At 46.0% G+C, this 27,982-nt stretch overlaps 2 protein-coding genes across 3 annotated transcripts in view; one reads left to right on the forward strand and one right to left on the reverse strand.

Moving 5' to 3' along the window:
- CCDC125 (coiled-coil domain containing 125) overlaps positions 1-635 on the reverse strand; it is a 69,461-nt gene extending 68,826 nt beyond the window's left edge. Inside the window, exon 1 of one of the 2 annotated variants that reach the window (XM_029574306.1) lies at positions 508-635. The gene's annotated coding sequence lies outside the window, so the exon portion shown is untranslated. Of the gene's footprint in view, positions 1-462 lie in introns of both variants that reach the window. The other variant, XM_029574317.1, reaches the window with a different exon arrangement.
- An 18,083-nt stretch (positions 636-18,718) lies between these two features.
- The window catches only part of AK6 (adenylate kinase 6), a 35,694-nt gene continuing 26,430 nt past the window's right edge, over positions 18,719-27,982 (forward strand). The window contains exon 1 of the mRNA XM_029574329.1: positions 18,719-18,856. Coding sequence (XP_029430189.1) covers positions 18,826-18,856 — 31 coding nt within the window. The 5' untranslated portion in view covers positions 18,719-18,825. The remainder of the gene's footprint in view (positions 18,857-27,982) is intronic.

The following is a 27,982-nucleotide window of genomic DNA, read 5'->3' on the forward strand; positions in this document are numbered from 1 at the left end:
AAATAATAGAAAACACAGCAATACGAAGGGAGAAAAGAAAAGAAATATAGCAGGCTTTGAGGGAGCATTATGAAGCTAGGAAGGTATTAAATAATAGAAAAAAAAAGAGCGTAGGATAAAAGAAAGAATAAATAGACCCGTGAGGCTCAAGAGAGAGCAGTACAAGGGAAACAAACGAGTTTACACAAAACAGAAAGCAAAGGTTTCGTATGCCTACCTATCCTAGATTTAATGCGTTTGTGCATATGGAAATAAAAGTGAACTGGAAACGAAAGGGAGAAGTGTCCTTTAAAAACGAGGGGAGTGGGGGGGGGGGGGGGGGGAGCGAGAGATCTTAACAAACAAACGAAACCAAAAACGTAAGTCTAAAGAAGCCCCCAGCAAACTAAATTCACAAACTAAAAGGCACAAACAGAAATGAAATTTCGGCCATAACGCTCAAAAGGATCACAATTAAGTTACCAGCGCTCTCGGTTGGTTGTCTTTCCCTTTCCCTCTCGGCCTCACCTGTTGGCTTCCGCCAATTTCCGTCTCGCGCTCCCTCCTCCCCCGGCAAGAGAGAGGGACACGGCGTTCTCTCGGTCACGTGACGGCCCCCAGCAGTGACGTCACGCGTGCGACCCGCAGGTACAAACTCACCTGCAGAGAGTCGGCTGTTCGCGCTTATGAAAGCTCTTCTTTGGCACATCCATAGCTTCTTAGATTTTCGGCTCACAAACTTGGGACACTTGTTTCCATGGTACGAATAGTGGGCCTCCTCAACAAAACTTTTAATGAAAATGCGTTAGACCTTCATAGTAGGCGTCATCAGGAAAATGTATTTAAACATTTTAACTGTCTTCGGCTTTATATATTATCATAGGTCTACAGTATTGTCCCATTTTTTTATTTTTATCTTATTTTCTTTTTGTAATTAAAATATATTATCTCAATTCAAAAATAGTCCAGCAACTTCTTATGTAGAGTCAATTACAGTAAGAAACGCCGAGTAAGATACGACGAGTGAGATAATCAAATTTGCAGATGACACAAAATTGTTCAGAGTAGTTAAATAACAAGCGGATTGTGATAAATTGCAGGAAGACCTTGTGAGACTGGAAAATTGGGCATCCAAATGGCAGATGAAATTTAATGTGGATAAGTGCAAGGTGATGCATATAGGGAAAAATAACCCATGCTATAATTACACAATGTTGGGTTCCGTATTAGGTGCTACAACCCAAGAAAGAGATCTAGGTGTCATAGTGGATAACCCATTGAAATCGTCGGTTCAGTGTACTGCGGCAGTCAAAAAAGCAAACAGAATGTTGGGAATTATTAGAAAGGGAATGGTGAATAAAATGGAAAATGTCATAATGCCTCTGTATCGCTCCATGGTGAGACCACACCTTGAATACTGTGTACAATTCTGGTCGCCGCATCTAAAAAAAGATATAATTGCGATGGAGAAGGTACAGAGAAGGGCTACCAAAATGATAAGGGGAATGGAACAACTCCCCATATGAGGAAAGACTAAAAAGGTTAGGACTTTTCAGCTTGGAGAAGAGACGACTGAGGGGGGATATGATAGAGGTGTTTAAAATCATGAGAGGTCTAGAACGGGTAGATGTGAATCGGTTATTTACTCTTTCGGATAGTAGAAAGACTAGGGGGCACTCCATGAAGTTAGTATGGGGCACATTTAAAACTAATCGGAGAAAGTTCTTTTTTACTCAACGCACAATTAAACTCTGGAATTTGTTGCCAGAGGATGTGGTTAGTGCAGTTAGTATAGCTGTGTTTAAAAAAGGATTGGATAAGTTCTTGGAGGAGAAGTCCATTACCTGCTATTAAGTTCACTTAGAGAATAGCCACTGCCATTAGCAATGGTTACATGGAATAGACTTAGTTTTTGGGTACTTGCCAGGTTCTTATGGCCTGGATTGGCCACTGTTGGAAACAGGATGCTGGGCTTGATGGACCCTTGGTCTGACCCAGTATGGCATTTTCTTATGTTCTTATATTCACAGACACCTCAGAATAATGTATACTTCAAGGACGCCCGTCTCTTCTTAGCCCAACATGAGTCTGTATTTTAAACCAAAGCTCTTCAGGGTGCTATCTAATGATCAAGGTCTAAAAACAAAAATTATATTAAGCATTTTTTATTTTTTAAATTAAAAAAAAGAAGATATATGCTATTTTAAACATTCACATATATCATGGCATCAGACTGGAAATGAAATCAATGTCCTCTCAGTCAGTCGGTGAATTTAAAACCCAAACCTGTCAATCAACAGTCATGTTACAACGTCAAAGGAAGATCCTAGAGGAACATGTAGATTCACAATAGTGAATACCATTCTATTTCATTATTAAGACCGTCAGGTTGTATTGAATTAAGGTTAAATATCCAAAACTGTTCCTTGTAGTTTAACTGATAAGCAAGGTCCCCTTTTGGTACATTATCACATGCTTGCTCATTCACACCACATTTGAGATCGGAGAACTGGTGACAAAACGTGACCCAATGTTGCACCAGGGGGAGCTTGCATTTTCTGAGTAGAAATACAGCTACAGTGCTCTACAATGCGTTTGCAAACAGGCCGCAATGTTCTTCCAATATATTTCTTGCCACATGGGCAAATTACCATGTATACGACATTAGAGGACATGCAGTCAGTGTGCTTTTGGGCATAATACTCTTTTCCTGTCATTTTGTCATGCCAAGAGGGACCAGTGATGGATTGCCCACAAATCAAGCAGCCATCGCAACACCAGTGACCTTTCCGAATGGTGTCTTCCTCAGTATTCACCATTTTGATAGTAAACCCGGAATGTACCATATGATTGCGTATATTCTTACCGCATTTGAAGGCTATTAAAGGCTTACTTGAGAAATTAGTGTGAAGTTGTAAAAGAGGCCAATACGTATGGACCAATGAAACTACACAAGGTGCTAGAGATGTATATTTCAAAACATACACCAAACTCTCATATATATTATCATTCTTACGATACAGAAGAAGCCATTGCACTCAGCATAGAGTGCCCTCTTAAATGCCTGTTTAATTATCTTGTAACATAAGAAATTGCCATATTGTGTCAGACCAAGGGTCCATCAAGCCCAGCATCCTGTTTCTAACAGCAGCCAATCCAGGCTGCAAGTACCTGGCAAGTAACCAAAAACTAAGTATCCTATGCTACTGATGCTAGTAATAGCAGTGGTTATTTTCCAAGTCAACTTGATTATTAGCAGGTATTGGACTTCTCCAAGTACTTATCCAAACCTTTTTTAAACTCAGCTTCACTAACTGCACTAACCACATCTCCTGGCAACAAATTCCAGAGTTTAATTGTGCATTGAGTGAAAAAGAATTTTCTCTGATAAGTTTTAAATGTGCTACATGCTAACTTCATGGAGTGCCCCCTAGTCCTTCTATTATCCGAAAGAGAAAATATCGATTCGCATTTACCCATTCTAGACCTCTTCTGAACAAAAGGTCAGATTGTTGTAGATAATCTTGTGAAAAGGAACAATTCCGCTCAGCCCCAGGCTTGCAGTCTTACACACAAACACACACAGACTCACTCTCACTGGGGCCTGCTCCAACTCTGCTGTGAGTGGGACGGCCTCCGTTCCACCTTTGTCGCAAGTGGAGGCTGTCCCGCTTGCAGCAAAGATGAAGCAGGCCCACGTTGCCACAAGCTGAGGCCATCCCACTTGCGGCAAAGAATGAGCAGGCTCCGGCCTGCTGCAAGTGGAGCCCATCTCAATCATGGTGAAGATGAAATGGCCCAGGCGAGTGGGACGGCCTTTGCTTGTGGCATGCTGGGCCCTGCTCCATCTTCACTGTGAGTGGGACGGCCTCCGCTCACAGCACTCCTGGGCCTGCTTCATCTTTGCCATGAGCAGGACGACCTCCACTCACAGTGCACCGGGGCCTGTTCCGCTTGCAGCAAAGATGAACCAGGCCCAGGTGTGCCACTAGCTGAGGCCATCCCGCTTGCAGCAAAGAAGCAGCAGGCTCCGGCCTGCTGCAAGTGGAGCCCATCTCAATCATGGCAAAGATGAAACGGCTCAGGCGAGTGGGACAGCCTCCGCTTGTGGCACGCCGGGCCCTGCTCCATCTTCGCTGCGAACGGGACAGCCTCCACTCACGGCATGCCGGGGCCTGCCAAATTCTTTGCAGACTCTGCGCAGCTGCACAGAATGGGAATTCTGTGAGAATTCTGCACTCTGCAGTAGCACAGAATTCCCCCAAGACTACAAAATGCAACCCAGTCATCCCTCTAAGCAGCGCAGTTGCATGGTTATCTACAATTTCAGTTTGTCCCAGGCTCAACTTCTGATTCTCCGCAAAGGTTGGGAATTGGCTGTCTTCCAGTTCCAGCTCTTGGTTCAGTACAGCCAGTCTACTGTGCCTGTGTGAGTCCTCTTTCCTCCATCTGTCTCCTTCAGCCAGTCTGCGGAGTCTGAGTGAATCCTTGGATCCCTCCTGCAGTCATGCTTGGGGGGGGGGGGGGGGTGGAATCAGCTGAGGAGTCAGTTTGCCCTTCTTCCAAGCTTTCTACATTTCTTACTCCTTACTGTGGCCAGTCAGCTGAGGCTTCACTCCTGTGGCCTGCTTCTAGGGGGAGCCTAGCAGAGCTGAGTTTGTTACTGGAATGTGATGGCAGTGCCTCTTGCCTCCAGGCACAAGGGAGAAGAGGGAGGGAACTGCAATAAACTGTGTATTAGGAAAGAGGGGGAATGTATTCAGTGGGATGGATGCTGGGGAAGAGGAAAAAGATGATGGATAGATACGGGGAAGGGAAAAAAGAGGAAGGTATGAGAAAAATTAAGGAAGAGTGAGAAAGACTAGCAATGAAGGGGAAAGATGGAAGCTGAGAATGAGGAAGAAAGGGGAGGAGATAGAGCTCAGTCCCTAGCTGGTGGTGCTATGTTAGAAAGAGCACATAATGAGGACCCCTTCCCCCCTCTCCTGCATACTTGTAAAGTTAAGTGTGCAACAGCAGTGCATACATCCATCCCTCCCCTCCCCCCATAAAAATTAGACCATATATGGCTGGGGGTGTAACATGAAGGAACCCCCCCCCCCCCCAGTCCTGTTGCTCACAGATGAAATTAAGCACCCAGCAGCAATGCATTCCCACAAAAACATTAGAGGGAACATTGTCAGGGACATTACTGAACATCACCAGAATCATGGAATTATGCTTGTTGTCCTCTGAAATTATTATAATTATTATTATTACCATTAGATACTTCATATATTACTTTGCCAGGAACAAACTGTCATACCAATAACGCTTCTTGAATCCAAATCCAGGGAAATATACCCCGGGAAAAGGTCTGATTCACTGAAGCTTTCCTCCCATTCTGTTTTCCAAAGCTCTGCAAGCATGGGTCCTAAATACGGCCACTAGGTGTCACCATTGCACAATGATCATCTCCCACCATCCTCAGCTAACTTGACCTGGCAATCAAACTCTGGTTCCTCCACCCGGTGGTGTACAGCACTGCTAATGAGATTACAACTCAGCCACATGCTTAATGTTTCCATTCAACCTTACAAAGACACATACAAACTTAAAAAAAATTCAAAGAGATTTTTATTTGATTACCCTTCTCAACTAGTTACATCCTTCGTTAATTCATGTCATTTATGTACATTACACTGCAACAAAGCTTTATCTTTCAAACCATCACATGGAGGTAAAAATATGCAAAAATACAGATGTTTTTAATAAACTTCTTTAAAATATCTAGGATCTAGAATAAGATTCCTCGTGTCACACATTTTGACAAGCAGCATGTCAATACCAAGGGGAATATTCCTTTGGTTTTCCACAAGGCTAAAAATATAACTCAGCTTTCTAGGCAGCTTTCTAGGCACACCAAAGTCAGAAGCTGTTATTTTAAACTAACAATGCATTGTAATGGTAAAACCAAACCGCCTAAATGTTCCCAACAATCAAGCTTAACATACACACTTAGTTTATAATTATGAATTGTTACAGTACAATGATAGCACTTAACCAAGTTGTAATCTATACCACCCATATGTTTATTGTTGTGCCCCTATGTAAACCGTTGTGATGGTTAACTAACTTAACGACGGTATAGGAAAGTTTTTAAATAAATAAATAAATAGTTTGCTCCCATTTCCTCCTTAACATTTACTGTTATTGCTCAATGTAACCCAAACTTGGAGTCTAGGACAAGGCTGGCCTAGTCTGTGAAGATTATACAGTTTATCTAGTATAAACTGAAGCAGACTGAAGCCCAAATCACCTCCCACAATGCCCCCAGCTGGGCTCCACCATCCATTACTAATGAGCTGTGAAAGTACTTCAGGGTGGCTTGGACTCTTAATAGAAATCAATATCTAGCCCATATCATTATCTTAAGAGCTTATTTTTTTTTGTCATAGAGAAAAGGATCAAACAACTGTTATTTTTCATGGTGTATGGTGCACTTGCTATGTCCCTGGCAAAAAATCATAAAAGGAAAGTTTACTCATGGCACTCATGACCAAAAACAATTCTATTCACAAATAGGATCCCTCCTAGCGATCAAGAGAGAGCCCAGAATGATTTAAAATGGCCAGGAACTCCTAGTTAAAGTACTGGCATTATTCCTGCTGCAAAATTTTTTTAACCAACACTACCAATGCTTTGAGTGTGTACAGATCTTTCAGAAGAAAGCAAGTTTGGTTACCTGTAAATAGCAGAGTTGCTTACCTGTAACAGGTGTTCTCACAGGAAAGCAGGATGTTAGTCCTCACATATGGGTGATATCATCAGAATGGAGCCCAATCACGGAACACTTTTGTCAAAGTTTCTAGAATTTTGACTGGCACCTACTGGGCATGCCCTGCATAGCACCAACCCTGCATCCAGTCTCATCTTATAGCACCAATCCCTTCAGTCTTGTCTTATAGTAAAAAGTACATGCAAAAAAATAAAATAAGAAAACGTAAACGAACCCAACACCACGGGGTGGCGGGCAGGTTTCGTGAGGACTACCATCCTGCTGTCCTGTGAGAACATCTGTTAAAGGTAAGCAACTCTGCTTTCTCAGAGGACAAGCAGGATGGTAGTCCTCACATATGGGTGAGTACTAAGCTGAGGATGCCCGAGCAATGCACCAAATGCATCCAAAGACGTGCAACAGGCACAACATCAGGGGAGGCATTCTGGTTAGGAGGGCATCCTGAACCCTGAATGGGTCAGTGGAAAGCTGTTGGGTAATTAAACTGAAAACAAGTTGCATAGAACAGGCTGGCTGAAGATGGAATCTTGTCTGCCAGCCTTATCTAAGCAATAATGGGCTGCGAATGTGTGGAGAGAACTCCAGGTCGCAGCCTTACAAATGTCAGCAAGCAGCACCGAACGGAGGTGTGCTACTGACGTCGCCATGGCCCTGATAGAGTGTGCTTTCACACAGTCTTGTAACGGAATGCCTGCTTGCTCGTAGCAAAAAGAAATGCAGTCCGCCAACCAGGAGGAGAGGGTTTGCTTTCCCACAGGATTTCCAAGTTTGATGGCATCAAAAGAAACGAACAATTGAGTGGACTTCCTGTGGGCTGACGTGCGCTCTAGATAGAAAGCTAGGGCATGCTTACAATCTAAGGAATGCAAAGGTTCTTACCTGCTAATTTTCGTTCCTGTAGTACCAAGTATCAGTCCAGACCGCTGGGTTGTGTCTCCCTTCCAGCAGAGGGAGTCCGAAAAAAAACCTGAAAAGGCACCCCTCTTAACCTGGTGTGCCACCTGTGATCCCTCAGTATATACGATATCAAAGCAAAATAACCAATAAAGGAGAACAAATCCCCAAACATAACAACCAGTGGCTACAACAATACGCAAGGTAAAATAAACAAACCGTACTGCCGTATAACACATCAATCAAGAAGATTGCTTCCCATGCCTGTAAAGAACTCTGCCAAGGTAAGAAGAAGGAAGAAAACATACAGAAAAAACGGACTCTCCAAAAAATCCAAGGGCGGGCGTCTGGACTGATCCTTGGTACTACAGGAACGAAAATTAGCAGGTAAGAACCAATTTTCCTTTCCCTATACGTACCAGGATCAGTCCAGACCGCTGGGATGTACCAGAGCTGCCCTAATTGGGGTGGTATCTGGAGAGTCCCGCACGAAGAACACTGCTGCCAAAACAGTCGACCTCCGGATCCCAGACGTCCACACGATAATGTTTCTCAAAAGTATGCAAGGATTTCCAAGTGGCTGCTCTACAAATCTCCTGCAGGGAGACTGACTGGCTCTCTGCCCAAGAGGCCGCTTGAGACCTGGTAGAGTGCACTTTCAAGCCTTCTAGTATGGCACGTCCTGCACAAAGATAAGTGGAGGAAATGGCCTCCTTCAACCACATAGCAACCGTAGCTTTGGATGCCTTGTGTCCCTGTCTAGGACCAGTCAATAAGACAAACAAATGATCCGATAATCGAAAAGCATTGGTCACCTCTAGATAACGAAGGAGAACCTGGCGCACATCCAACTTATGCAGATCCTTATTCGTCGCAGAAGTCGGATCCAAATTCAGGAAGGCCGGTAACTCTACTGTCTGATTGACATGAAAAGACAATACCACCTTGGGCAAGAAGGAGGGAACGGTCCGCAGCGAAACTCCGGAATCCAAAATACGAAGATACGGATCCTGACATGACAAAGCTTGAAGCTCTGAAATTCGCTGTGCGGAGGTAATGGCTACCAAAAAAACACAGTCTTGCGTGTCAAATCCTTCAATGTAGCCTGCCGGAGGAGCTGAAAAGGAAGACCACATAAGCCCTTGAGAACTAAATTCAAGCTCCAAGCAGGACAAATTTATTGTCCCGGTGGGCGCAAATGCTTGGCCCCCTTCAAAAAATGGGACACATCTGGATGAGCTGCCAGTGAAAAGCCATCAATCTTGCAGCGCAGGCAACCCAGTGCCGCGACCTGCACCTGGAGAGAACTGCAAGCTAGACCTTTCTTCAGTCCCTCCTGCAGGAAGGATAGGATGTGTACCACCGAAGCCAGATGCGGGGGGGATGTTCAAACCTTGGCACCAAGAGTCGAAAACTCTCCAAACACGAATATAGGCCAACGACATGGACGATTTCCGTGCTTTCAAGAAGGTAGAAATAACCGAATCCGAATATCCCCTCTTCCTCAATTGCCTCCTATCATAAGCCAGGCCACTAGACAAAAGCGATCTGCTCGATCGAAAAATACTGGACCTTGTCGAAGAAGATTCGGAAGGTGGGTGAGACGCACCGGACCATTGATCGCCAACGAGATCAGATCCGCAAACCATGGCCTTCGGGGCCACTCTGAGGCTACAAGAATGACAGTCCCCACTTGGTTCTCTATCCGACGCACGATCTTGCCCACTAGTGGCCAAGGCGGAAACACATACAGCAGTACGCCACAAAGCCACGGAAGGATGAGAGCGCCTTTGCATTTGTCCGAGTTGCCATCAGGTCGAGGTGTGGAACCCCCCCAACGACGAGTGATCAGCTGGAAAGCTGCGTCGGACAAATCCCACTCGCCGGGATCTCGATGCTGGCGGCTGAGAAAGTCTGCCTGCACATTGTCCACCCCGACTATGTGCAAGGCCGCCAGCCGGACCAGATGTCGCTCTGCCCACGTCATGAGCCTTTCGGCCTCCCAGGCCACCGACCGGCTCCTGGTTCCCCCTTGGAGGTTGATGTAGCTACCGTCGTCGCTTTGTCTGACAAGACTTGCATCGCACACTGAGCTACCAGAGGGAGAAAAACACGTAACACCAGGTGTACCGCCCTGGTTTCCAATCGATTGATTGACCACGTCGCCTGATAACTTGTCCAACGACCCTGAGCAGATTGTGACTGGCAAACTGCTCCCCAACCACTGAGGCTGGCATCCGTTGGGACTATTACCCACTGCGGCTCCTCCAGGTCCATCCCCTGTAACAAGTGGGCCGGAATCAACCACCAATCGAGACTGGACCTGGCTGGTTCCATCAGTGGCAAAGGCAGGTGAAACTCCTCCGATTTCGGATCCCACTGAGAAAGCAATGCGCGTTGTAATGATCTCATATCGCCCACGCCCAAGGAACCATTTCCAGAGTAGACGCCATAGAACCAAGTACCTGCAAATACTATGGGCAGGAATAAGGACATGAGCCGACGGATCTGCGCCACTAACTTGAGCCTCCTCTCCTGAGTGAGGAAGACCTTGCCTACCGAGGTATCGAAGCGTGCTCCCAGGAAGTTGAGAACCTAAGATGGTACCAACTGGCTCTTGGCAAAGTTGACCACCCAACCAAGGGACTGGAGCTGGAGTGGAACCTTGCTCTCTGCTTCCTGATTTGGCCCGGAGGAGCCAAATCGCCCAGGTATGGGTAAACCAAGATCCCCTCCTGCCAGAGGGCCACTGCTACTACCATTACCTTGGTGAAGACCCGAGGCGCTGTCGCTAAGCCGCACGGAAGAGCTTGGAACTGATAATGCTCCCCCAGGACCATGAACCGGAGAAACCGCTGATGGCGCATTCGTATCCCGATGTGAAAATACGCCTCGGTCAGATCCAAAGATGCCAAATATTCTCCTGAGTGGACGGCTGCAATGACCGACCGTAAAGTCTCCATGCAAAATCGGGAAACCCGAAGTGCTCGGTTGACTGCCTTGAGATCCAATATTGGCCGGAAGGATCCCTCCTTCTTCAGACTACAAAATAGATGGAGTACCTGCCGGCCCTGCACTCTTCGGGAGGGACCGGAACAATAGCCCCCAGGGATTTCAAGCGACTCAGGGTTTGCCCGACTACCTCTTGCTTGGTCAGAGAGCCGGCGGGAGAAATCAGAAAAAGATCCCTTAACGGGCGGGCAAAATCCAACTCATAACCGTGGGCGATGATATTGAGGACCCACTGGTCCGACGTGATCCTGACCCACTCCTCGAGAAAGAGGGAGAGACGACCTCCCACCACTGGAACTGGGGAGAGGGTCGGAACACCTTCATTGGGACTGCTTACCTCCAGTGGCCCCTTGAGAGCCTCCCTCCCGAAATGGCCTCCGACCATGAAAGGAAGTAGGCCAAGACAGAGCTCTCTGAGTCTATTGTCGGGCGGGAAAAGCGGGTGGCTGCGACTGCCAAAATCTGCGCTGTCCTCGGAAACGGTAACGTGCTGCCCCAAAGGGCCTGGAAGACTTAGGCTTGTCTTCTGGCAATTTATACACCTTATTCTCCCCAAGAGACTTAATAAGGGCGTCAAGTTCCTCCCCAAACAACAATTTTCCCTTAAAAGGAAGATTACCCAACTGAGTTTTGGAAGAAACGTCCGCGGATCAGTTCCGGAGCCAGAGAAGCCGTCTAGCCGAAACTGCAGTGGCCATGTTGCGTGAAGATGCCCGCAACAGATCATATAATGCATCCGCTGTGTAAGCTACCATGGACTCCATCCTATTCACCTGAGCTGCTTCCTCTGGCGGCAACACCTGTGATGTGAGCATTTGCTGGACCCACCCGAGGGTCGCTCGCTGCATGAGACTATTGCAGACCGCCGCTCTAACATAGAGTGCTGACACCTCAAAAATGCGCTTGAGGAGGACTTCTAGCCGCCTATCCTGTAAGTCCTTAAGAGCCGTCGCTCCTGTAACAGGAATGGTAGTCCGCTTGGTGACCGCAGTAACCGACGCATCCACCTTGGGAATCCTGAGGATATCCAAGGCTTCCTCGGGTAAAGGGGTAGAGTTTGTCCATCGCCCGTCCCACCCGCAGGGTTGCGTCCGGAGATTCCCACTCCCGAGTGACCAACTGCTTAAGCATTGGGTGGAAAGGAAAAGTTTGGGGCAGGGCACGCAGTGCCGAGAGTACTGGTTTCCCTTTAACTGGCTCCGAACTGGGGACTGGTGCCTCCACTTCCAGTTCCTCCAGGACATAGGGGATCAAGGGATCCAATTCCTCCCGGCGAAACAGCCGAGAAACCCGGGGGACATCCCCCTCTACTGGAGCGGACTCATCAACACCCTCATCTAGGTTTTGGAGGAGAGGATCCAGAAAAGATCCCAAGGGAGCAGGATCTGGAGCCCCCCCAGGGGCCGAAAGGGCATCCAGAGACGTGTCCTGCCACGCAATCTTCGCGGGAGGGGGCTGCTCATCCTGCTGATGAGCTTCCGCCTCCAAAAAAGCCCTATGCATAAGTAAAATAAATTTTGAAGAAAAAACTGACTGGCTCTTTAAGGGATTCGATAGGTGAGAAGGAGGGGGGGGGGGAGGGGGAGGACCGGGCTCCCTGAGGGGGCGGGCCCCGAATCGTGCAGTCGAACAGGACTCAGATTGGGAGGAGAAATCGGAGAATCCTCTCCCCCAGTCGGCAGGCAGGGCTCCGACAAAATGGCCGCCGTTCCTGCGTGTGCCGGCGATGGACCTGGGCGCGATCGCCATTCCGCGCCTCGTAGCAAAATGGGCCCAAAATCTCCCCCAGATGAGCCCTCCCCCCCCGGGGAGGCAGCGGGCACAAACCCCGTCCCACGAGAGGCGCAACGCCGCCTCCCCACATGCTGAGCACAATAGCCCTCGTGGCATCCCGGGGGGGGGGGGGGGGGGTTTCCAAACAGCGCGGTAGGGAAAAAAAAGGAAGAACTTAAAATACCCTGCCGACTCGCGGCCTTCCGGAGCTCTAGGAATGCTGCAGCACCCGAGGAAACTCGTCTTGGGGTGCCGAGGAGAGGGACCGGCCCACCAGTTAATTCCCCTCCAGAGAGAAACGGCCCTCCGGGAACAAGGCTTTTAGAGCTGCCAGCCTTACCTCTTCCTGCTGAGTGAAAAGCCTGGGAAAATAAAACCGCACTGAGCTTTTTTTTTTATACAACCAACTTGCTGTAGCCAAAGGTGTTAACTAAAGCATCCAGAGCCTTAGAACTCTGTTAAAAAAAAAGATGTAACTAAATTTAAAGAAATTGAAAAATCAGGACCGCATGTTCTGTCAACCCTTCTGCTGAGAGTCAGAGAAAATACTGGGGGATCGCAGGTGGCACACCAGGTTAAGAGGGGTGCCTTTTCAGTTTTTTTCTCTGACTCCCTCTGCTGGAAGGGAGACACAACCCAGCGATCTGGACTGATCCTGGTACGTACAGGGAAAGCCTATTCTCCTGGGTATGTATGGGGTCTGGGAAAAAAGGTAGTTAGGATAATAGATTAGTTAATATGAAATTCCAACCCTACCTTTGGTAAAAATTTAGGGTGAGTGCGGAGCACTACTCTGTCATGCAGAATTTTAGTGTAAGGCGGGTAGGTAACTAACGCCTGCAGCTCACTAACTCTGCGAGCGGTCGTGATTGCAAGAAGAAAAACTACCTTCCAGGTAAGATAGCGTAGATCACAGGAGTGGAGAGGCTCAAACGGAGGTTTCATCAGCTGTCCCAAAACCAAATTAAGGTCCCAAGCAGGGGCAGAGGGCGCAGTGGAGATTTTAAATGGAGCAAGCCTCTCATGAAATGTGATACTAAGGGTTGTGTTGAGATGGAGACAGCTCCTATACCCTTATGGTACGCAGATACTACACTAACATGCACCCTGATAGAGGAAGTTTTTAGGCCTAACTCTGAAAGGTGCCAAAGATAATCTAGGAACCTCGCAGTGGAACAAGTGAAGGGGTCTAAGGACATGGAAGTGCACCAGACCGTAAAACTCTTCCATTTAGAATGATAAGACCTTCTCGTTGATGTTGCGTCCGTCAGTCCTCGACGGCTTCGCCCTGTTTGCCTCACCTTATTCATGGCTCCTCCCACTTACCTGGGCAAAATGGCTATCGCCGCATCTACAAGTCAACCTCTCTGGCGTCCCCGGAACGGCTATGGTGCAGCCTCCCGTCATTGCTCCTCCCAGGTACCTACTAGGGTACGCGCATGCACGCAACCCACGTCTTTGTACCACACTTGGCGCGAACCTCAAGGGCGTTCCCTCATGCTGACGTCACCCCATCCGGGTATATTACCTTCACGCATTTGCTAGCTCCGCGTGGTAGCAAGGACTCGAATCCGTTCTTGTCTACGCTACTCTGCCGTTTCTGTGCTTCCACAGGAAGCTCTTTCTCTCTCTGCCCTTCGGGGTTTATGCTAACCTGGGTACCCACTCCTCGGGGTCCCTCTGCTTTATTTCAGGTGCTTTACAGGGAACAGGTACTCGCTCCTCGAGGGCATCCTGCCTCAGTGCCTGTACCTTCTACAACATACCTGGTGGAATCGCATATCAACAGCAAACACCTTGTGAGTACTCTAACTCTCAGTCTATCTCATCCACAGTATCTCCTCACTGGGAGACCTGCTGCGGAACCTCCTGACGTCATCAAGGAGAGAAGGGCTCCTTCTGCCGAGGTCCCTGAGACTGCAAATACTAGACTGCCTCACTACTGCCACCTCTGGTGGTTCTCTTCAAGCTGTTTAATAAAAGAGCTCTTGTGTTTGTGTAGTACGAGTCTAGCCCAGTGCTGTGGCTTCTCACGGGGCTCCTCCCTGTGGGCGTGGTCACCTTCACAGCACGCAAGGATCCACAAACACACATAATTACAATAGATTGCTAACTCCATGGATCCGGCTCAGCTCACTGCATTGCAGGCCATTCAAGGCCTGGTCCAGCAGATCTCCGAACAGCAGACTGCGCTGGAGGGACTGACCGCTGCATTTAATCTACTGCACACACAGATGAACTCGCCTTCCACCTCAGGTAAAGAAGCTAAACCGTCTGAGGTGACGGTCAAGACTACTGTGCCTCTTGCAGCTCCCACCCGCTTCTCGGGAGAAGTCTGGAAATGCAGAGACTTCATTAACCAGTGCTGCATGCACTTTGCATTACAACCTGGCCACTTTCCCACAGCCTATGCCAAGACGACCTATATCATGTCGTATCTAGACGGATGAGCATTGTCTTGGGCCTCTTCGCTGTGGGAGCACAAGGATCCAATTCTTTATGACCTTGAAGGATTTCTCAAACTCTTTAAGTCAGTTTTCGATGATCCTGCCCGGTATACCATTGCAGGATCTTCTTTGGTTCACCTGAAGCAAGGGGACAAACCACTAGCTGACTTCGCTATTGAATTCAAGACACTGGCGTCTGAATTATCCTGGGACCCGAGATGCCTGAAGACCCTCTACTTTGAAGGACTGAACTCCCGTCTGAAAGACGAACTCGCCGCTGTTGAAATGCCTGAGTCCTTGGCTGAACTAGTGAAATTGGCAACAAGGATTGATTGCCGACTTCGCGATAAGGTTCAAGAGACCAAGACTTCCAGGACACCCTTTCTGGGTGAAGTTCGAGTCAAGTCCACACTCAGGCCTGTTCCTTCGGTCCTAGCAGCCAGCGAAGAAGAACCTATGCAGTTAGGCTGTAGCCACCTGACATCAAAAGAAAGAAGAACACGGAAGAAATTAGGGTTGTGTATGTACTGTGGACAAGCTGGTCATGCTGTCCAAACTTTCCCTATATGTCTGGGAAACTGGCAGACCTAAGTCCTGCGGGAGGACTCTTCTTAGGTCTCACCACTCCTTCTCCTTTGTTTTCTCTTCCTGTATCTTTGATCTGCGGACCCTTAGAGTACCAGACTCTTGCCCTAGTGGACTCCGGGGCAGGAGGCAATTTCATTCTATAACGATTAGTGGAGGACCTACGGATCCCCACTTCCACTATAAAGCCTCCACTACTTCTTTCATCCATCCATGGAGAGCCCTTACTGGGTGAAGTAACACTACGCACTGAACCAGTGTGTCTATGAACCGGTGCCTTCCATTCTGAGACCTTCTCTTTCTTTGTTTTAGAGAAGGCTATGCACCCTATAGTACTGGGATTACCTTGGCTGCAGAAGCATATGCCTCATTTCAATTGGGCTACACTGGAACTGTCAAGATGGGGTCCAGACTGCCATTATAAATGCCTGATGGAGGTAGCTCCGTTACCCTGTATGCCTACCACCCCAGTAATGCTGGGATTACCGCCTCAATATGCATCTTTCCAAGATGTCTTTTCAAAAGAAGCTGCAGATGTACTTTCGCCTCACAGACCTTATGACTGCGCTATTAATCTGAAGCCTAATACGGAGCCACCAAGAGTTGAGTGTACCCCCTGTCCATGGCAGAAAATAAAGCCATGTCCGAATATATTTAGGAAAACCTCCAAAAAGGTTTCATAAGACCATTCAAGTCCCCTGCTGGCGCAGGCTTTTTCTTTTTGGGCAAAAAGGATGGTACACTACATCCATGTATAGAATACAGAGGCCTCAATGAGATAACAATAAAGGATCACTACCCTCTGCCTCTGATATCAGAGCTATTTGACAGACTACAAGGAAAGGAACTCAAATCTTTTCCAAACTGGATCTGAAAGGAACCTACAATTTACTTCGCATTCGAGCTGGCGATGAGTGGAAGACGGCCTTCAACACTCGGGATGGCCACTTTGAATATCTAGTGATGCCCTTCGGCCTGTGCAACGCCCCGGCAGTCTTTCAAAATTTAATGAATGACATTTTCCGGGATCTCCTCTATAAGTGTGTTGTTATTTACTTGGACGACATCTTGATTTTCTCTCAAGACATGATCACTCATCTGGAGGATGTTAAGAGAGTACTACAGAGGCTCTGTGAGAACCATCTCTACGCAAAGCTATCCAAATGTGAATTTCACAAAGAGTCAGTGCCTTTCTTAGGCTACATCGTCTCCAATCAAGGCTTTCAAATGGATCCACAGAAGCTGGAGAGATGTTGCAACTGTCGCGGCCTGATGGCTTCACTCCACCTTTCTTTTTCTGCGACTCCTCCTGCTCCCTGTAGATGTCTGGCTGCCGCGGCATCTGGCCGCCATCCACTCCGGCATCCCTGGACCGGCTTGGGCGCTGCCTCCCGCCATGCTCCTCAGGTACCTTAGGGCGTGCGTGCCACGAGGCCCTCATTCTTATTTCCTCTATGGCGCGAACCTCAGGGGTGTCCCCCTGTGATGACGTCATGCTGCCCGGATATTTAAGCCTGTTGTTTATTGCTAGCCTTTGAGTAAGCAAGGGATTCCTACGGATGGGATTCACTCTCCGTACCCAGCTACTCTGCCTCCAACTTCTATTTGGACTCTTTGCTTTTAACGAGGTACCCTCTCCTCGGGGACCTCTCTGCTTCTTTCAGGTAACTATCAGGAACCGGTACTCGCTCCTCGAGGGCCCATGTTCCCTGACTCGCTGCCTGTGTCGATCTCCTCTTCTACTTGCAGGAATTCACTACAGACACCATCTGTGAGTACTACTACCATCTACTCCTCAGAGCTGTTTCCCTGGAACCAGGTACTTGCTCGAGGGCCTGTCTCCGTTCCAGCTCCAGTGCCATCTTCCATGGCTCTGATTCCTCCCCACCCCTTCCCTTTCTGTCCTCCTACCCATCAGTGTATCTTGGTCCCATGCCTACCCCTCCTCTCTGTCCCCACCTCTCAAGATCCCCTTCCTCCTCCTACGCTGGAACATCAGCAGGAAGAGAGCAGTAGTACCTTGAGCCACTTCTCCGACAAATCAGGCAGCTGTATAGAGTTCCGTGGATCACAGCAGCAGTCAGACCCACAGCTGAAAAGGTGGAGGACACTGCTACTCTCTCCTCCTCTGTGGATATCTTCTTTTTGAAACAGCAGCTGATTCCAGGCTCAAATGCAGTGGTGGCGGCAGCAGCAGCAGCAACAAGTTGCCAAGGAGCACCACCTGGGAACTGCACCATTGCTCACTCTGCTCCTAGGCCCCATGGTACCTCTATTCACTTCTGGCTTCCTTTTGGGATGCAGAAGCTGGCAGTGAAGCATATACCTGCTTAGTCCCTGGCCAGTGCTCCTTCACAATGGGTCTCTGCCACTACCGCATTTGGGCCTTAGACAGATGTTGCTTCAACAAGAGGGGTGATGGGAGGTTATGAAGGGGAGAAGATCCCAGGAGCTGGCTGTTTTTTTCAAGTTCTAATCCAAGACCAGAATACGTTCAAAATTAAAATGATTAGACATTTATTTATTTAGCTATTTATATATTCCAAACAAGTATAAAAGTATTTAACAGGGATCTGGGTTTCCTCAACCATTAGCAGACATAACCTTAGCTCCCTCTCAGTTTTCTCACAAATCACCCCTCCCATCATCATTTACACCCTGAGGAATTATGCACCAAAAAAAATAAAAATTCTGGCAACATAAAAATAAATGTAGCCAGAACTATTTAGTTTTCGGTTTACTTACTTTCCTGAGGTGATAAAAATACTCTCATCGTGTATTCTTATTAGGGAAATACCTTAATTGCATAGTTCCCTGGAGGTGTAACCCTATAAAAATGTAAACAGTCTACAAAATAGTTTGTCTTTACCCGTTCTTTCTCTTGTGACCTAATAGAGAGAATATAACTACTGAAAGCTAGTCAAGAAATTATTAAATGAATCCAGTATAAATAAACCATCTTTTTTTTGATGTTGTTGACTTTTACTTTCGGTCGTCTATTGGAAAAATAGTGCATGAAGCTGATAGCTATAATACGGTGTAACTTCGTTTTTTATGCAGTCGTCCCCTTCTAATCAAAGGACTCCTGCCAGGGACCGAAAGGACCCTAAAGTGCCGCTGAAGGGTCATTTTACTGACGGACACAGACCGCTCGCACAACCACCACAAGAAGAATTTGGATTCAGGCACGGACATAGACAACCCGTAATCTAAGGACCGCTGTCAGCTCTCTTTTCCTTACCCATGGCTCACCGCATCCTTGCGACTCGTGGAGCTAAGACCCCTGACGCGACTTACGTCACTGGCCACGTAAGTCGCGCGACTCTTTTGACCGCACGTGCGCTGACTACAGGGAAGATGCTGAAGAAACCGAATCTGCTCTTGACAGGTGGGATCCGCGCGTGCACTCTTGTTCCTGGGTTCTTTGTTTACGTGCACCGGCGCGAGTTGTCTGTTCGGGGCAAGAAGCACTTCACTAGCGCAAGAGTCGCCGTCCATTATCTGCAGTCTCTATTCGAGCCCCTGATCTGAAAATCTGTTTTCAAATGAAAAGGCCCCAAAGCACGTTTATAAAATGGAAATAAACCCCGGGGCGCCGTGTGATACACGGTCTTCGGTTCTGGGTAGCAAGCTGGAAAGAAGGCAAAACGATTACCGGCATGGTTAAAAGGGGAGGTGAAAGAAGCTATTTTAGCCAAAAGATCTTCATTCAAAAATTGGAAGAAGGATCCAACAGAAGAAAATAGGATAAAGCATAAACATTGGCAAGTTAAATGTAAGACATTGATAAGACAGGCTAAGAGAGAATTTGAAAAGAAGTTGGCTGTAGAGGCAAAAACTCACAGTAAAAACTTTTTTAAATATATCCGAAGCAGAAAGCCTGTGAGGGAGTCAGTTGGACCGTTAGATGATCGAGGGGTTAAAGGGGCACTTAGAGAAGATAAGGCCATCGCGGAAAGATTAAATGATTTCTTTGCTTCGGTGTTTACTGAAGAGGATGTTGGGGAGGTACCCGTAATGGAGAAGGTTTTCATGGGTAATGATTCAGATGGACTGAATCAAATCACGGTGAACCTAGAAGATGTGCTAGGCCTGATTGACAAACTGAAGAGTAGTAAATCACCTGGACCGGATGGTATACACCCCAGAGTTCTGAAGGAACTAAAAAATGAAATTTCAGACCTATTAGTAAAAATTTGTAACTTATCATTAAAATCATCCATTGTACCTGAAGACTGGAGGATAGCAAATGTAACCCCAATATTTAAAAAGGGCTCCAGGGGCGATCCGGGAAACTACAGACCGGTTAGCCTGACTTCAGTGCCAGGAAAAATAGTGGAAAGTGTTCTAAACATCAAAATCACAGAACATATAGAAAGACATGGTTTAATGGAACAAAGTCAGCATGGCTTTACCCAAGGCAAGTCTTGCCTCACAAATCTGCTTCACTTTTTTGAAGGAGTTAATAAACATGTGGATAAAGGTGAACCGGTAGATATAGTATACTTGGATTTTCAGAAGGCGTTTGACAAAGTTCCTCATGAGAGGCTTCTAGGAAAAGTAAAAAGTCATGGGATAGGTGGTGATGTCCTTTCGTGGATTGCAAACTGGCTAAAAGACAGGAAACAGAGAGTAGGATTAAATGGGCAATTTTCTCAGTGGAAGGGAGTGGACAGTGGAGTGCCTCAGGGATCTGTATTGGGACCCTTACTGTTCAATATATTTATAAATGATCTGGAAAGAAATACGACGAGTGAGATAATCAAATTTGCAGATGACACAAAATTGTTCAGAGTAGTTAAATCACAAGCAGATTGTGATAAATTGCAGGAAGACCTTGTGAGACTGGAAAATTGGGCATCCAAATGGCAGATGAAATTTAATGTGGATAAGTGCAAGGTGATGCATATAGGGAAAAATAACCCATGCTATAATTACACGATGTTGGGTTCCATATTAGGTGCTACAACCCAAGAAAGAGATCTAGGTGTCATAGTGGATAACACATTGAAATCGTCGGTTCAGTGTGCTGCGGCAGTCAAAAAAGCAAACAGAATGTTGGGAATTATTAGAAAAGGAATGATGAATAAAATGGAAAATGTCATAATGCCTCTGTATCGCTCCATGGTGAGACCGCACCTTGAATACTGTGTACAATTCTGGTCGCCGCATCTCAAAAAAGATATAATTGCGATGGAGAAGGTACAGAGAAGGGCTACCAAAATGATAAGGGGAATGGAACAACTCCCCTATGAGGAAAGACTAAAGAGGTTAGGACTTTTCAGCTTGGAGAAGAGACGACTGAGGGGGGATATGATAGAGGTGTTTAAAATCATGAGAGGTCTACAACGGGTAGATGTGAATCGGTTATTTACTCTTTCGGATAGTAGAAAGACTAGGGGACACTCCATGAAGTTAGCATGGGGCACATTTAAAACTAATCGGAGAAAGTTCTTTTTTACTCAACGCACAATTAAACTCTGGAATTTGTTGCCAGAGAATGTGGTTCGTGCAGTAAGTATAGCTGTGTTTAAAAAAGGATTGGATAAGTTCTTGGAGGAGAAGTCCATTACCTGCTATTAAGTTCACTTAGAGAATAGCCACTGCCATTAGCAATGGTTACATGGAATAGACTTAGTTTTTGGGTACTTGCCAGGTTCTTATGGCCTGGATTGGCCACTGTTGGAAACAGGATGCTGGGCTTGATGGACCCTTGGTCTGACCCAGTATGGCATTTTCTTATGTTCTTATGTTCCCGGCCCTTCCCTGACGGCATAGAAGAAGGGAAGGAGGGAGTCTCCAAAGGACATTGAGAGAAGTACGGCCAGAACCTATTGTTTGAATGAATAACATCCGTTGCACGCTATTTATTTATTCAAGGACATCGTAATTCTGAATGACATATGTCAAGGCAAACGGATCTGAGTGCGTCAGTGCGATTTGTGTTCTTCTCCCAGGCTTCGATATAAGTAGGAAATGGCACTGTGGGCCTGATTCACTATATTTCCCAATAATGCCGAATGGGAGAAAAACATAGTGAATCAGACCTATGTACTTGTATTTCGACAGAGCTCGCTCTTTGGGTCGCTGCCTAACACAAGTGTAGTAACTATATTAGTCCTAGAGAGCAATAGTCTTGTTAAATTGTGAGAAAGGACCAAGAGACGAGATACCAGTTTTTGAGTATACGCAGATCCCATCTTCAGATGACGAAGCAACTTGTAAAGACTATAGGAAAAAACTGTATTTCTCCTTCTCTAAATACTCGCCTTTTATTTCCCTTTTTCTTATGATACCTCAAGTTTCTGGTGTATTTTGTGCTTTTTGTTTAATCATTTATTATTTGCCCAGTATTCCTTATTTTTTATATTCCCAAGGTCATGCAGAATGGAAAAAAAAAGTACATTCTCAATTTAAATAGATAAATAGCTCTGGTTGGTATCTTATGATGCTAAAACAATATCACTTATGTACTTGAGGTAACCAGAACTGCATACAATACTCATCTCAAAAAAGACATAGTGGTCATAGAAAAGCTACAGAGAGCAATGATAAAATGAATAGAAAAGCTCCCTTATAGAGAATGGTTGTACAGATTAGGGCTCCTTAGTTTGGAAAAGAGACTGAAAGGGGATATGTTTGAAATCTATAAAATCAGGAGAGGAGTGGAATGGGTACATAGGAAACAGTTATTTACTCTTTCAACTACTAGAACTAGGGGACACTCCTTGAAACTAGCATCTGTCAGATTTAAAACATTTTTTCACTCAGCGCACAATAAAGCTATGGGATCTTTTGCCGGAGGACATGGTCAAGGTAATTAACATAGTGGGTTTTGGAATAGGATTGGACAAATTTCTGAAGGAAAAGTCCATAAATAGTTAATAGCAGGTAGATTTGGGAAAGCCAGTGCTTATTCGTGGGAGTGAGATACAAGAAATAGATCAACTAGTGGGGATGAGATCTGGACTGACCACTGTTGGAGACAGAATGCTGGGCTTGATAGACTTTGGTTTGACCCAGCATGGCACTTCTTATATTTTAAAGAGGAAAGAATGTTATGACAGAGTCCAGGATTATGATTAAGGAGTCATAGGATATGCATTTAATACTTCCTTTTGCCATTGATTCTCCATGTGACCAGGACCTAATTGAAAATAAGGCATTTGTCTTAGGGCCTGATTCACTATGGCCTTTTTTCCCAATTCGGTATCTATGGGGAGATAAAACAGCATTGCAAATCAGGCTCTTAGTGTACCTTTCCCAGTTAACATTTTGGGAGAATCTTTTGTTTATGAGATGAATACCCATGCAAGCATTTGACCAGGGGTGGATTGCAGGAAGATATCAGCCCGGGGGATTTTTTTTCAAAACCAGCCCATGGGGTAACTGATTCCCTTGTGTTCCCTGCAGCATATGTTTCATCAGTTGCCAAAAGCATGCCTCACCCGTCAGAGGTATATCATGTGATCTGGTGCCTGGCAGAACTCAGACAAAAATCTCCAACATAAATTTCACATTTTTCTAAGTTAACTAAGTAGTAGAGCATACCCCAGACCAGGAGTGAGCAAAGACAGCTGCAAGCCCCCTTCCTTTCAAGCTGCCCTTCCTCCCTCCAGTTTGGTTACATCTCTCATTATATATACAGTGTTTATATATCCTGGGTTCCTGGTCTAGTATTAAAGTCTTTTGGTAACCAATCAGCTCTTGAACCATTTGCAAATAATGAGACAACCATACTGCCAGCCAGTGTCAGATATACTCACATATACTCTGACTTTCTCATGCTCCCTAGTGGTCTCTGTCACACACGCTGCTTTCCGCATGCTGACACACATACCCAGCTGAAACACACGCACGCAATCCGCCCTTGCATATGACAGCAGTACCATCGATAAACGTCTGTGATGTATAGGAAAACAATACAAAAGGAATCCGCCGATTACCTTCAAAGAAATCACCATTTCACTAATTTAATGATTCATTGGTTTTATCTTATTCTATTTTTATTTTTTATTGATATTAACCGCATCAGCAAGCCTGATGACGTGCCTTGTCACAACCAAAGCCGTCTGGACTGATCAGTCATCTGCGGTTTTATTGGTCACAGAGTGCTCTCAAAAAATCTTTTAGCAAAATGAGTATTTTCAAGAAAAGTCTGTCTAATCCTGTTAATGGCTCGAAAGTGGCCGGTGTTTCACAACTATGTTGCTTCATCAGGAGCCAATATACGAAGAAGAAACATTGTGCCCAACCATGTTGCAACAATGTATATAGTTAGCCTGCAGTGTAGAACAAACCATTCAATTATCAGAAACATTTTTGTAATGAGAAACCTTATTACTTATGTTATTAGTGGCGGTGGAGCAAACATCTTCTAAGACGCCATGTCTCAGTATGTTTTACCATCGGGATAGAGACTGCATTACTGCTTCATCATAGTTTAAATAGCCCCAGTCATCACTTATGTTGTCGTGCTGACGTCTGCCAGTGCGTGTGCGTCATGTACGTTTGTGGAGACAGACAATCATGATATTTTAAAGTACTGGAATTAGATAAAAAGATGTTAATATTTACAGAAACACATTTAGTTCCAATGCAGAATTTAAATCAAAAGGTGAACTGTGTGTAATCGATGTATCCGTCATGTGTCTGAGTAACTGTAAATTCAGATCTCCACCCCGCCAGGAAGGTTGGATCTGTTCAAGCACATTTAAGTCATCAAAAACATGAGAAAATTTGAGGCAGTGTGTCACCAATGGAGTGTTTACCCGATGCATAGATAGACATGACCTATGTTCTATTAACCGAGTCTTGAGCGCATGTTTAGTTTTTCCTACGTAGAACATTTTGCATGGGCATTGGATTATATAAATTACTCCGGTTGATGTACAAGTAGTATTATGTTGTAAATAAATCCGACTGTGTATCATGATATGGCACACCGAGCATGTGTGGCTGTGTGGAAACCTGCTGAATGTTGAGTTGTGTGCATTGAAGAATCAGAATGGACCAATTGATCCAATGAGCTTTTTTAAGAGCAAAGCACACTCATCAGGAATGGTTATTCCTATCCTGTACATCAAGTGACGAAGAGATTTTGACTTATGTGTTACCTTTTTCATCCATGACACATAAAATTAAAACAATTGATTTACAAAAATTGGCACATCTTGCAAACACATGAAGAACTTCGACAGACACCAAGGTTCACATTTACCCGTGGCTCTAATCTGAAAGATCAATTGGTCCATTCTGATTCTTGAAAATACTCATTTTGATAAAAGATTTTTGAGAGCGCTCGGTGACCAATTCAACCGTAGATGATTGAGCAGTCTGGACGGCTTTGGTTGTGACAAGGCACGTCGTCAGCCTTGCTGATGCGGTTAATATCAATAAAAAATAAAAATAGAATAGGATAAAACCAATGAATCATTAAATTAGTGAAGTGAGTGGTGATTGTTTTGAAGGTAATCAGCGGATTCCTTTTGTATTGTTTTCATTTTGCATGTAGGATCAATTTGGCTCTTTTTTTGTGTGTCTTTTGAGATGTGTAGGAGTCATGAACGCTTATGTTTATATGAACCAATAATACAGAACACACAAGAAAGAAACTTTAATGAACAATTCAAGCGTAGTGATCTGTGAAATTTAATTTGTTTTAAATGTGAATGCTTATGATATAGGGGTAGAATTGTGGTCCCAGAAGATCTCCTTGAACACAAGTTTGAATTACAGCTTTGCTACTGACTAAGACATGGGGCAAATTACTTTGTCACCATTGGAGTTTCTCCCGTTCAAAAGCAGTTGTGCAGGATTACAGGATGCTCTGAGTAGCAGCAAGTTGGCTAGTTCTCGCCTGATTCCTCTTCAAAATCTTTTTAATTTCATATACTCGACTTCAGAATTTACAAATATGAGTGGTAAGGACTCTAAGAAAAGATCTATCCCCAAGATGTGGGCGGAAAAAGAACTTAAAAAGAATTTAAAAGCAGATCTAGGATCATGACGCCAAAAGTGCCACTGAAGATTCAGCATTGAGAGATGACAATGTCACTGATTTGCAAATGTTAAAAGCATCTGAGGATGCGTTTATAAAATATTTTGACCTTTTTTTCCTACAAGGTGGCTAAGAATATTGATGCAAAACTAACTATCATGGTGGAAAAAGTTGCAAACTTGGTGACATTGGTGCGCGAACAAGAACGCCTGGATGTTATTGATACTTGAGTAACAGACTTGGAACATGCCTATATGGCTTATGGTTAAAAAAAGGCTGGAAAAGACTGTGAGGAACACTGGAGGAGAAGGCAGATGATTTAGAGACTAGAAGCTGCCACAGTACCATTTGGATTGTTGACTTACCAGAGGCCTCTGAGGGTCTGGGTGCTGTAGCCTTTATTTCAAAATGGCTGTCACAGTTGCTAGAAATGGAGGCCAAAGAGAGTAAACCTAAAGTGGACAGGGCACATCGATCGCTAGTGCCTCCGCCTGGCCCTCATGATAGACCGCAAGCAATTATCGCTCACTTGAACAATTTTGTGGATAAACGAGTACTAAAATGTGGCTAGAATGAAGAAGGAACTCCTCTTCCAGGGTACAAGTATCTTTCTCTTCCCTGACTTTTCTGTAGCGGTGCAGAAATGCCGCAAGGTTTCAACGAAGTGAAGCGCAAGCTGCGAGATAAAGGCCTCAGCCCAGGTCAGAATAAAGTTTTTCAGTTTCCAGAGGAAGTGGAGGAATTTCGCAATCTCTGCTCTACTGCGGGTGCAGATCGTTGACTGAGTGACTTCATTTTATTTTACTGTTTCTTACTAGGTTTATTTTTTTCGTGGTGGAATCGGGTGGGAGTCTCTGCTCATAGATAACTGTGGCTGTAAGACCCTCACTCAGTCTGCACACATTTCTCTTCCTTTTTTGCTTTTTATTTTTTTTTAACTTTCCTTTTTTATTTTTGTGGTTTGCTCCAGTTTTGGCCTCTTCAGGTTTTCAGTGGATCTTGTGACTTTCAGGGTTTGATAATTGTACAGTCCTGTGCACACCTGTTTTCTCCACATGTTTGCTTTGGATCCTGTTCACCAATTACACGGAGACTATTTTTGCAAATATTATTTTTCTTGGCGAAGATCCTTTGGTTTGTAAACTGTGAACCGTTATATTTTTGGTTTCTTTATTGTTTTATTTTTTTCTGCTGTATTTCATGTATTTGGGCTACTCCTGTGTGGATGCTGTTTGTCTGAAATGGGGTCACTTTCACTAGTGGTTGGTGGGAGGGGGAAAAGTGAGGGATTACTGTTTATGGGGATAAGCTTATCAAGGGGTGGTTATATATCTTTGGAGGTGGATGAGTTGTTTGTGTTGTAAAACTGCTTGCGGGCCGAGCCGCAAGCAGCTTCTTATCTCTTCTGTGCTGCCTGCTTCCCGTCACGGCCGAGAAGCCGCCGAAGCCACGCTGCCGACTTGTCTTCTGTCCTGCGGCAGGGAGCCGCTGAAACTGCCCCTCCTCCGTGGCATGAACCGCCGCGCTTTCGACCTCCTAAGCGACCAGGAGGCCACCCTCAGCTTTGTACTCCTTCGCGGCAGGGAGCTGCGAGTCAGCTGGCCTTCAGCGGCAGGGAGCCGCGGATTTCAGTCCTCTTAGCGGCCTGGAGGCCGCCGCCGGAGTTTCCTCGTGGCAGGAGCCGCCCTCTGTCCTCCTTGAGCAGCAGGAGCCGCCACCAACATTGGGGCCTAGTCCGGCTCCTCCTCTTCTCAGCGTTGTCAGCAGGGCCGCTGTCCAGGGTCCTGCTGTTTCCTGTTTCCTGCTCTCTAGGTGCTTGGCCACACCTCTCAGCCACATTTAAAGGGCCCGTGACCGGATATGCCTCGGGGCCCACCTGATGTTGTCTTCCTGCCAGCCCTATAAAAGGGCTCATCTCCAGTAACTCCTGGCCTTCAGATAGGGTTCCACAGTTGTCTGTGCTCCGTGACCGGTCCAGGTCCTCCATGGTCTTCATCTGTTTAGATGGCTTCATGTTCTTGGTCTCGTCCTTCATCGCCTGTTCCAAGTCCCAATGTTACATGTCCTGATGTCCTGATGTTCCGCTCCTCCTTCGCCTGTTCCAGTCCTGAGTTCCAAGTCCTCGTCTGAGTCTTCCTAGCGCTCAGAGTCTTCCAAGTCTCTTGTCCTGCCAGTTCCTCGAGTCCTCCAGATGGCCACCCCGAGGGTAAATCCGTTCTGTCTGGTTCCTGTTTCCGGTCATAGGAGCCTCGTTGTGACTGGGTTCCCTTCCTGTGCTTGTCCCGCTCTCCGCATGGTCCGTGACAAGCCTTCCTAGGTTGTGTAAGGCGCGCAGTGGGACAGGGTGGTCCATGACCAGCCCCGTGGGTCCGCCCTGTGCCTTTTTGAACCTTCCAAGTTCCAAGTCTACATGTGAGTTTTCCATGTTCCAAGGCCTCTGTCTGTCCTTGTCCTCTGACCGGCCTGCCGCTTATTGCCATTCCCAAGTGGCAGGTCCGAAAGGGCTTGGAATGT

Source organism: Rhinatrema bivittatum, chromosome 1 (assembly GCF_901001135.1).
Source record: "Rhinatrema bivittatum chromosome 1, aRhiBiv1.1, whole genome shotgun sequence".
NCBI lineage: Eukaryota > Metazoa > Chordata > Amphibia > Gymnophiona > Rhinatrematidae > Rhinatrema > Rhinatrema bivittatum.